Genomic DNA, 12,446 nt, shown 5'->3' on the forward strand with positions numbered 1-12,446 from the left:
ATAGTACTAAAGGTTATATCAAAATAAATAGAAACTACAGAAATAAATAATCAAAAATAACTAAAAACTAATAAAAAAACAGAAGTACATATCAAAACTATGAAAATAATAAAAGCTAATTCAAAATATTAATAAATACTATAATAGTATATAAATAATACTAAAATAACACTTGAAAATCTTCTTAATATTCTTTTGATTAAAAAGTACTAAATACATTTTCATTGTAAAAAATAGTTTTTACATATTTAATTTACATAGTTGAAAAAATTTCACCCAAATTTTGACCCAAAAAATTAAAAATACATAAAAATATGAATCATGTATGTATGAATCACCTTTAACAAGTGTCACGATCTTTTTGCGTGATGGAAAAGCCTGAGGCTTAGCATAAAATAAACAATTTTATTTATAAAGATACAGAATACAAATACTTTGGATGTTAAAATATTTCCTCAGAGCTGTTTACCGTTTGTTATGGGCAGGTTATAAAAGCATTGGCAGTATATTTCGGCTATGAGTGAAACGCAGGGGGGTGGCATCAGGCGTGAGAAGTTCCCCGCCGTACAAGACTCCAGCTCGGGCACGAGAACCAGCAGTTATAGAATAACAGAGACTGGTTAATAACACAAATTACTTTTGTTTAACGTTTCATTTTTACATTTGATGTTTGTTAAATGAGTTTAAATATGGGCAATATGTATAGCCTATTAAAATTTATATGAACAATGCTGTAAATGATAAATAAAGGAAAATAAAGCAAGTTATCAGGCAAACCAGTGGTTGTGCGGATTATTTTAGAAAAGTTTAGAGGATTTACCGTTTTTTCCGGACTATAAGTCGCATTTTTTTTTTCATAGTTTGGCTGGTCCTGCGACTTATAGTCAGGTGCGACTTATTTATCAAAATTAATTTGACATGAACCAAGAGAAATGAACTAAGAGAAAACATTACCGTCTTAAGCCACGAGAGGGCGCTCTATGCTGCTTATTGCTCCTGTAGTCTACACCGAAAACATAGAGCGCCCTCTCGCGGCTGTAGATGGTAATGTTTTCTCTTGGTTCTTGGTTCTAAATAAATGCGACTTATCCAGTGCGACTTATATATGTTTTTTTCCTCATCATGACATATTTTTGGACTGCGACTTATAATCAGTTGCGACTTATAGTCCGAAAAATACGGTAAATTAATCTGTAAACATTATTTAATGTATGAAGTAAACAATAAGCTAGTAAAATAGTAAAAATGAATAAACCATAGCTGGGTTAAATTAACCCCTTATGCTGGGTTAAATAAACAACCCAATTTGCTGGGTAAAATTAACCCAAAATGGGTTCAGTCCTATATTTACCCAGCCCTTGGGTTAAGAACAACCTAAATTGGGTTGTTATTAACCCAGTGTTTTTTTAGAGTGTAAGAAACAAAATAGACTGAAAGTTTGAGCTTCAAAATCAAAACATTTTTGCATCAAAATCTGCGCTAGCTATGTAGCTTCATCTCGCTCTAGTTTTTAATCAAGGTGACTCAAGCGCTCTGCAGTCAAGAAGCAGGTGGGTGGAGGTGCTTTAAGCCGCCTCCGGCCTGCATTAGGATTTAGCGTCCTTTCTAGGTAATGTTCCAGCTCATCAAAGAGGAGCTCATCAAACGGTGATGTATGAGGAAAACGCACATACTGTACGTGTGGACACCTAGAAGCCTATTCAAATGCTTTCTCTTAGATGCTTTCAAACATTTCTTAAGGGAATTAAAGGCGAAGGTGCAACAAATACAGCAACTGTTATAAAGATAAACATTTAAAGGAGTAGTTCTCATAAATGAAAAATCCTGTCATCATTTACTCACCCTCATGTCTTTCAAAAGCCCGTCTGACTTTCTCGCTTCAGTGGAACACAAAAGGAGCTGTTTATTGCAAAATGGTGACTTATGGCTGTCAGGCAAGATCTTCAAGGCAATATGACTTACATTTCAGTTTCAGTTTTTGATGGTAAATGGTAAATGGAAAATGGACTGCATTTATATAGCGCTTTCAACAGACCACATGGCCATCCAAAGCGCTTTACAAGTTGCCTCACATTCACCCATTCACACACTCATTCATACACAGACTGCGGTCACTATATAAAGTAATAAATACTTTTATTTGACAAGGATGCAAGTTTTCACGGTTTCCAAAAAAATATTAAGCAGCACAACAGTTTTCAATATTGATAAAAATAAGAAATGTTTTTGAGCACCAAATCAAATAAAAAAAAAAGGCACTTTATTTTTTTTTCATATGCCAAATTACCGTCAAAAAAATTCAGGTCTAATACATTTGTACAGCACTGTATGCTTTTTAGACCACCTGTCATAATAAAGAGCAAAAATATTTTAGGAATGTTTAAACAAAAACTTGTTTAAAACAAAACTTTTTTTTTTGTCATTTATTAGGAAAATAACAAACTAAGACAACTAAATAGTCTTTATTCACACATAATAAACACAAACAAACGAAAAAATCTTGCTGGCACTCTTTTTATGTACTTTTCCACAGTCTCTGTTGTTATTGACTGTAATTGGGCATCTGATTAAAAAAATAATAAAGAGCTTTACCATTTTTCTGCCTTTCTTGTAAAACAGCAAAATCATGGATAACAACAACTATATTTTAGCATTAGAAACACTATACTGGTGTATTAACCGTTACAGAAACATAAAAAATGATTTTGGTAATCCCTAATACTGTTAGTCTAGGGCATCTGTGGCACAAACCTTACAATGGGTGGTGGTGGCCTAATACATTTGTTAAGCACTGCATGTGTGTGTGTGTGTGTGTGTGTGTGTGTGTGTGTGTGTGTGTAAGTTTTTTATAAGAATACCCACTTCCACTTGTTTATAACTAAGTGAAAGAACCTGGACGAGAAAATTCGATAATATTTGGACTTCTTGTTTCACACATACAGCCATGTGGACTGATGCAATGGGAACGGGAAGACTCGGAATGCGGTCGGGAGATGAAAGGACAGAACCCCTCAGCCGGTCTTGCATGTGTCAGAGCACAGCACTGTTTGGTAAAAAGGATATCATGCTGGCAAAGAGACAATAAAGAGAGAGAGAGAGAGAGAAAGAGAGAGAGAGACCAACAAACAGATCAAGATGGCCCTTGAAAGAGGAGGGACCTGCTAGGAATTAATGAAGTACATTCAACACAGGAGAAACAACAAAATCTGTGTACGATACAAGTAAGAGACAAGTTTCACTGCACTTAGTCATCTAAATATTAAAAGTTCTAAGAATAAAAACTTTTTAAAAATTACACCATTAAACATAAGAACATAAGAACAACATAAGAATGTCATACATTTTTCTAATGTAAAAAATGTAATGCCATCAAAAACCTTGTAAGCAAAACCAGAGCTCACTTAAGCCCCTTTCACACTGCGATTCCAGAAAATACAAGGGTAATGTGTCCGGGCAATTGTTCCCGGGTCGCTAGATTTTGCCCCTTTCACACTGCCAGTGATCTCCCTTAATATGTGCGTGCATTCACACACAACCGGTAAAGGTCCCGTGATGACACGTGACATCAGAATGTGACGTATAATGTACGAGTCGAAAACGCTAGGCACGTTAAGGTTCCTTTGAACTGGCGAACGGTCTCAGCTTCAGCGCAGATAGTGAGCAACTACCTGATCTCTGCTTCATTACAGTTTGCACATATTTTTTCGTCGCGAACATTGATCTGCCTTCAAAACACCTGGTAAAAACGTTGCACGATAAAGTGCGTCAACACTACGACACGGCATTAGATCTGGCTTTTGTTTACACAGAGCTTGTACCGGGAATGAACCCAGCAATGTTACTAGGTCCCCGACCCAGAATCAATCCTGGGACATGTTTGCGTTCACACAGAAGGCAATCCGGCAATTTTCCGGGTCCAACGTGCAGTGTGAAAGGGGCTTTTAAGGATCATGGGTTCCTTCATGACACCACATCTCTGCAATTCAAAACAGGCTTCTTACTGGCTCCTGAGGAAATCAGTGCACAAGGCATTGGACATCAGGTCAGGCAGATACCTGAATGATCCATAAACACTTTAAACTAGTTTCCTGAAGATTCACAATATAAAGATCCTCAATTTGATGAGACTAGTCTAGGTGAGAAAGAATGGTGCAACAGAACAAAAGAATAAGCAGGAATGAGAGAGGAAGCAGGAGAGGTGGGAGGTGAGCAGAGCGATGGCTCTCTGCGGACAGAGACAGGAAACAGAGGAAGAAACTGTGTACATATACATGTCAGCGGGGCAGCTCCATCATGACCTTACACAAATCGGCGAAGCCTACATGACCTTTTCTCAAATATACACACAGGGCATGTGACGAACCAAAGACACTTATATCTTTAAAGCCAAGACAAACCAATCACGCGACTTCACGTTGCACATCATTCTAGGTAAGGATTTCTGTTTTGCATCAAATTGTCGCATTATATTGTTGATCAGAACATTTTTGTAGCTTTTCAGTTTAAACAACATAACTGATAAGAAATTACTGTTATCATTGAGGATTTCAAACCAGTATACACGTACTTAGAGGGAAAGTCCACCAAAAAATTAGGGTGAGTAATGGCAGAAGTTTACATCTCCATGAAATTTTTACACATTATATATATATATATATTAGGGGTGTAACGGTACGTGTATTCGTACCGGACCGTTTCAGTACATGGCTTTCTGTACGTTGCACGTGTGTTTAGAGCAATTGAAAGAATACAGTAACCAATGTAAACTTTAGGGCTTTAAGCTAATACAGAGAGTGCTTTTCTGTATTTAATAAAAAATAAAAATTAACAGTGGGAGCCAGCAGCCTGTCATGTAGAAAAAAAAATCTCCGAAAGCTGCACGTGAAACTTTGGCGTTCCGCCCTTTTTCTATCGTGTCTAATGATTTTGGTTAATATGCACGAGGGAGGGAGGGAGGGAGGGAGAGAGAGAGAGAGAGAGAGAGAGCAAGACAGCGGAAGACAGCGCTCGTGTAGTTTGAAGATTGTGAGTGCGTGAGCGCGCGTGAAACTTGGGTGTTTCGCCCTTTTTCTATCGTGTTTAATGATTTTGATTAATATGCACGAGGGAGAGAGAGAGCAAGAAGCGCTCGTGTAGTTTGAAGACTGAGTGCGCGCGCACAGCCGGGGCTCTCTCTCGTACGCGCCCTGTCAGGCGCAGAACAGTCATTCTATTCTACATCACTCACCGATCAAATAAGGCTTTGACAGCCGCCAAAAAAAAAGATCAATGCAGAAAAACCCCTGGATTGGTTATATAACGTTGGACAGAATGTTGATCCGGCCATCGCGTATATTCAGCGCACATAAGGTAAACGTTTTGCAAACGTTTTTTAGAGAAATAAAAACAGGTCGACGAATCAATGCGCATATTTTGCGTCTGCGTATTTTTTGCGTCTACGTCATCGATGACCTCGACGCGTTGTCCCAGCCCTACCGGTGACACACTGGCTGCATGGCACGAGCATGGCGTTTCTGCTGCGTGTCAGTTGCGTGACGGCTGCTTCATGTTTTCTGTGTCTTTACACACCAGAATCGTGCCTGACGCGGCGCTGGCGCGCTGCTGCTACTGTAGGTGACAGAGGGAGGCTGCCGACAGACCAGGATTTATTTATTTATTTGCACAAGTCATACATAACTTAATTCATTCATTCATTCATTCATTACGTGCATGAACGAATAAAAGAAGAAAAAAAAACGGAACAGGAAGAAGAAAATCTTATGGTACCTGTCGCTTATTTGTGCACATAAAAAATTTAATAAAAAACAGCTACTTTATAAATGGATCAACCCCAATCCTCACCCCAAACACCAAGTATTTTCAGTAATACTTATCTTTACACTTAATTATCATCATTTTAAACGTGTTAGTCATTATTTTTCTTGTAACATTCCTGTATTTTTTTCTTATACAAATTCTTACATTTACAAACACTTTTGCAGCACTTCAGTTCATAATCCAAGGTGTTCCATAGTTTAACTCCGTAAATAGACAAACATATCTGTTTTTGTGTAGTACGTGCAAAAAGAGTTTTAAAATGATATTGCCTTCTATGGCCATCTTCCTCTGATACAAAAGTAAATAAATTTTGTAAGACCATAGGCAAAACTCTCTGCTTAGCTTTCCACATAAAAATCACAATCTTCAAGTCAACCAAATCTTTGAATTTTAGAAGTCCAGAATTTAAAAAAATAACCTATTTGTGTGTTCTCTGTAGCCTGTCTTGTTGATAATCCTTAATTCTTTTTTCTGTAACAAAAACAGAGATCTTGTGTTACTAGAGTATGTATTACCCCAGACTTCTGTGCAGTATCCAAAATATGGGAGTATTAGGGAATATGCAATGTATGCAATATATGCAATGAAAAACAGTCTAAAACATCTTTAACCTGATACAAGACCCCAATACTTTACAAACTTTACTCTTAATATAAACTATGTGATCTTTCCAATTCAATTTATCATTCAAAATAACACCTAAGAATTTTATCTCATTAACTCTTTCAATTTCATTTCCTTCAATTGCTATTCTTACATTTTCATTCTTTTTACAATTACCAAAAATCATGTATTTTGTTTTCTCCCAATTTAAACATAATTTGTTTTTGTCAAACCACTTCTTAACTTTTCCCATTTCTGAATTTATATTTTCTGTAATTTCTGACAAATTATTTCCAGAATAAAAAAAGTTGGTATCATCGGCAAACATCAAAAAATTTAATACTTTAGAAACTTCGCAGAGGTCATTAATGAACAAAAGAAATAATAATGGGCCTAAAACGGACCTTTGTGGAACTCCACATATTATATCTTTTAAATCAGATCTTTGACCATTAATTTGAACAAACTGCTGTCGATTGTTAAGATAACTTTTGAGCCATTGATGAGCTGGACCCCTAATGTCATAGTTGTATGATTTTGACAATAGCAAACTGTGATTTATGGTGTTGAATGCTTTGCTTAAGTCGATGAAGACCCCCACTGTGTGTTGCTTATTCTCAGTTGCAAATGTTATTTTTTCTATGAGTTCAATTAACGCCAAAGCTGTTGATCTTTTTGCTCTAAAGCCATATTGTTTTTCAGTAATTAATTTATGTTTTTCTAAAAAAATATTTAGTTTTTGAGCAAACCACTTTTCAAGGATTTTAGAAAACTGAGAGAGCAATGACACTGGTCTGTAGTTGTTAAAATGATGTACATCTCCATTTTTGAAAAGTGGAACGACTTTAGCGACCTTCATCTTCTCAGGAAAGACACCTGAATGTATAGACAAATTAAAAATAAAAGTCAGTGGATTAATTATACAGTCAATGGTCCTTTTTACAATGGCCATGTCAAGTCCATCACTATCAGTAGAAGTTTTATTTTCACATTTACTAACAATAGATGAAATTTCATTTTCCTGAACCTCACCCAGGAACATGGACTGCATTATTCTACTTTCCATTCTACAGGTAACATTTTGACTTTGGTTAGATATTTCAATTTATTTGGCAATATTTTCCCCAATATTGATAAAAAAAATTAGTTAAATTCATTGGCGACATCTATGATATTGTTCATAACAGTTTCATTGTACACAAAATATTCAGGTAACTTAATATGTTGTGAGTTTGGTTTTATTATATGATTTAATATATTCCATGTTATTTTCATATTTCCTTTATTATCTTTCAATCGTTTATTGTAATAATCCCTTTTAGTTTCTCTTAAAATTGTTGTCAATTTATTTTTGTATGCTTTGTATTTGGCCTCACAATTAGATGTCTTATTTTTTACAAAGTTTTATACAATCTTTATACAATCTATTTTTCATTTTACATGCTTTAATCCTAATGTCATCCAAGGTTTATCATTTTTAGGGATTTTCTTTGACAGCTTTAGTGGGCAGCATTTATCATAGCTAGATATATTTACGTTTAAGAAGGTTTCATATGCTACATTCACATCATTCACATAGACACCTGACCAGTTCTGTTGTGAAAGCACACTCCTAAAGTCATTTATTGTTTTCTCGGTTCTCACTCTAAAATATGATGGTTGATGTGAACTCTTGTATATCTCAGGTTGCATGTCTTATATGGTAAAAACAGGCAAATGATCGCTTATCATGTGATCATATATATGATAAAATAAAAACCAAATGAAATGCTCTGTTTAAAGTTCAGGAGCATCTGCATCACATACTGTACTGTGGCAAGAATGCTTTCACACTTAGTTCGATTGCTCCCCCCTCCCCCTGCCCCCGCTGGACTGCGTTCATATGATTTTATTTGGGTCCGAACCACGAATTGCTTGCATCATCAAGCCAGCACCTGTTTACCACGTTGCTTAGCAACGACGGCGCAGGAGAAGGCCGCAAATGCATAACATTAAACTCTGCACTTTTATGTATTTACATTTTTGAACCGTTCGTTTTGTTTAAAAAGCTTTGGTACATAACAACACTCGCGTTTGTCTTACGAATGCACTGCAACTGCTCTAAAGAATGCTGAAGGCAAACAGAAATGAGATATACAGCGTGTCAGTCATGCTTGTCAGGAAAGTGAGTGAAACACACACACAAACACACATTTTCATCAAATAATATGTCATTAATAGCAGTTCACTTCTGAATGAGATCACGCCTTTCAACCAAATCCATTCTTGCTTTTAATCTATTCTTGCTTAATAAAATGATGTTCTATCGTTCAAAAAAAATCAAAAAAATCTTGCTGACCCCAAACTTACAAACAACAGTGCATGTTTGGACAACAGCAGAAAGATAAGAGACAGTGAAAGGAAAAGAAGAACAAAACTAAGGGCAGGCGTGGCACAGCAGGGACAGACTGGCACAAGCAGGTCAAAGGAACACTGTCGAGACAGGACAGACACTGATGCCGGGGCTAGAACGAGAACCCCAGCTGAGCGCGGGCCTATATCAGAGGCCCGATTATGACAGTCAACTCTCTAATTATAGCACTGGCACAAAAGAAGGGGAGGATGTTTTTCTAACCCATTATTATGAAAGTAAAAGAGATGGAGTGTGTTTACCCCCCAGTTCACCTAAAGTGAACTTTCCGGAAATCATGTAAGTTCATATTCAGAGTTAGTTTTTTTGGTTTTATGATAACCTGAAACCTTAACTGATGCAGTTTTGTGTCACCGATAAAGAACTGTTCACACACTTTGATTATGCTCCTTTGAAAATGTTGTCTAATAAAAACAACAAGGAAATTAGTATACTGACATCCACTTGAACTAAATCTCTTATAACAGCAAAATCATTGCATTGCGCTAATATTGAATATTATTTCAGAACATACGAATGAATATGGAGAGCATGTTATGTGTAACGTTAAACCCATTTCAGCATTAGACATGAGAAAATATTTCACCGTTTTAGACCAAGAGCGTCCTGCTGAGTATAAATGTGTGGAAATTCTCAAATTTTCCCATGAAAAGGTCAAACATGCAAACAGATACTGGTGTCTTGAGACAGCAGAAAGCTCAGCCAATTAGGAAACGCTTCATCTGTGTCTGGATTTGTCTGAAAAGCACACATGGTAGCCAACAACACACTGAAAGTATTTTACCATGTGACATTCACAGCAGTTCCACAAATCAGATGACACTATTTGGAAAGTACTGTATGACAGTCTTGAACAACAAAACCATTCAGCAGGTCTTGCAAAACTGTATGAATCAAAGTGGAATTATTACTGTCTGGTTCTGCCAAAACTGCCTTTGACCAGCAGGACAACATGAAATAATTGGCACAAGTAATGATACAAAGACACTATTTGCAGCATATATTAGAAAATGTCACTCCAAATACACTGTTTTTTAATACAATAGTTTGTGCCTAAAAGTCACTGACATTTATGAACAGAACTTTGAACTAATCTACTACAGTAAGTAAACATTGAGAGGCATCCTTACCTTGCCCAGTACTGTAAGACAGCTGGGGTCCAACTCGGGCTGCTCCAGTTTGACCACACCAACCCAGCCATATTCGTACAAGTCCTCTTCATCATTATTGTTACACAGGCCCAAAGGGTGCATCTGCAAGATTGAAGAAAATCTCTTTTAATGTCTCATTCCAAATTCACTCCAAAAGATGATTTGAGCAACATACTTTTCATCCCCAAAAAAACAGATTAGAAATTGTAACACAGAAGACTAACTGCAAGACGAAGAGAGTATTTATTTTTTTAAGAGTTTAATATTGCAATATTCCATGCAAAGGTGCACCTTTAAATGATAAGCATTAACCTGAACTCATGGTATTGCACCATAACTCTACTTTCTTTATAAACTGCGCTACACTAATGTCCCACGCCACACCCACAAACCAGCAAAGGTGTGGAAACTCTAAAAGGTCTGAGTGGCGCAGACATGATAATTACCATCATTAGGTGTGCACCAAACCATCAGAATATCAGACAGACTCTCTCCTCTTGGATGAAATCCTATCTTTTAGTTGTTCTAAGTGTGAAATCTAGCTCTTTGATGTGTTGACAACACCGACATTTATCAATGAAACATTTCCAGGAGATAAAACCCTCCTAAAATGAAAAAAAAAAAAACTAGGTTAAAGATTATTTGGGAATTACATAACCACAAAATGAGGCCATGAATTGTTTAAGGATGGCCGTTTATTTCCTTATTAGTGCTATTAACTTCAGTAGACAATCATTTCATGGACATGTTGCTAGACTTTATATTAAATGAATGATAGCACTGCTGGCCTTTTGGAGAATTTCGAACATTAAATATCAATCTGAAAAAATAAATTTAGACTCAATAAACTCCTTCATGAGATGATATTGGTATCATCTTGAGGCATGCATTTATAAAACAGACAGTAAATCTGATTAAAATACCATGACAACTGGTTCAACCTTAGCGACCTGTTCCCCATCCATAGCTGAGAGCTTCTGGGCAAAAATGTTAAGAAGTGCTGCTCCAGATAAACAAATTGGATTAACACTCTGAAAAAGTTGATTATGTTAACTCAGGGATCAAACACCACATCAGTTCCCTGAGAGGCCTTAGATTCCACATTTGCCTAAAAGTTAGCTGATGTTGTGGTATTTTCTCTCATTACACTGACAACTTAAAATATGGTGACCACTGATAACCTAGATCCTCATGCAAAAATGTAAGTTTACGTTAAGATGCTCTGGATAATGCCTTTTCTAATCAGTGACCATCTACAATGCATTCATTGGGAGCCTTGCACTTCAATGATTACTGTTCATTGGATTTAGCTGTGCAAAAGTGGCCTGTCAGGAGAAGTCAAAGATGGAAAACAAATGTGGCACACGATTGCTTGACATGGCTTGTACTCTGCAAACACATTTACTGACATCTTCCCTAATTTCCCCAAGTAGTTTAGCCTACTTTTCTGAAAAGCACTGACATTTGCTTCCCAACTTATGCTTTTTTTGTGTAATGTTGATGAGGTAGGCTAATTTGCAATAACATAAAAAGATTATGTAAGAAAATTTTAAAAGAAACACCATAAAATGGAGAATTCAACAACACCTGTAACCATTTTCAATTTGTACTTTAAACACACACCAACAATCATGTTTCCCGCAGTTCGCCCCAACAAATTTCCCCAGTAGGCCCCTACGACTGGCTGAAAGCCCAGTTGCATACTTTTTTCTCCAGCCCTGGGTCCCCAATTTCTGCGCCCAGCCATCTCTTCTTTAACCACCAAAACAGGTGTCCCTTGTTTAGCTCCGCCACCCTCAGCGCCACTCTTCTATCCTTCTCTTGTACAGCCGTTCAAATGTGTATTTCCTTTCATGAGCAATACTCTCAATGAAATCACTGGGGCAATTACTAAGACGACAGGCGGTCGAACTCCTCATACCCAGTTCCACCTTAAGCATCAGCAGAATAAAAAAAGGTCAGATTTGTGCGGTACATAAAGTGCTGCAATGCTGTAAGTGATTCACAATGGAGCTAGCCATGCAAGTTATCTCCATACATGGAATATGGACAGCTGCCAATGCAATGCTTTTCACCCCATTTATTTGTTTGTCTTTCGCTTGCACCAAGGGATAATAATTAAAAAATTATGATATGAGCGAAGAAAAGCATGTCTTTCTTAATAACGGTAACACTAACCCTTTGAAATATTTCTCAGAATAGTGTTTAAAAAAAATAGCAAAAAGGACAGATGGACAAACACAAATTGTTTGTTTGTCTTCCGTGCCTCTGAGTGAGGGCTGACCTGATTTGGAGTTGGTCAGAAGTGGACGGCCAGTGGAGGTCTTTCCCATCTCAAAAAACATCAAAATGCCTCTCACACCACATGCAAACTTGATCAAAGCATCAGTGAACAGAGTTTTTCTGACCAAGTATTTCAGCCTACTCGACAGAATCAGTCCAGGTACCAGAGTATCTCTTGCACC

At 36.9% G+C, this 12,446-nt stretch overlaps 1 protein-coding gene across 1 annotated transcript in view; it reads right to left on the minus strand.

Annotated features, from left to right (window-relative positions):
* Positions 1–12,446, minus strand: part of znrf3 (zinc and ring finger 3) — an 81,326-nt gene that overhangs the window by 24,569 nt on the left and 44,311 nt on the right. The window contains exon 2 of the mRNA XM_059548678.1: positions 9,961–10,083. Within this exon, the coding sequence (XP_059404661.1) occupies positions 9,961–10,083 (123 nt within the window). The remainder of the gene's footprint in view (positions 1–9,960; positions 10,084–12,446) is intronic.

Source organism: Carassius carassius, chromosome 4 (genome assembly GCF_963082965.1).
Source record: "Carassius carassius chromosome 4, fCarCar2.1, whole genome shotgun sequence".
Classification (NCBI taxonomy): domain Eukaryota; kingdom Metazoa; phylum Chordata; class Actinopteri; order Cypriniformes; family Cyprinidae; genus Carassius; species Carassius carassius.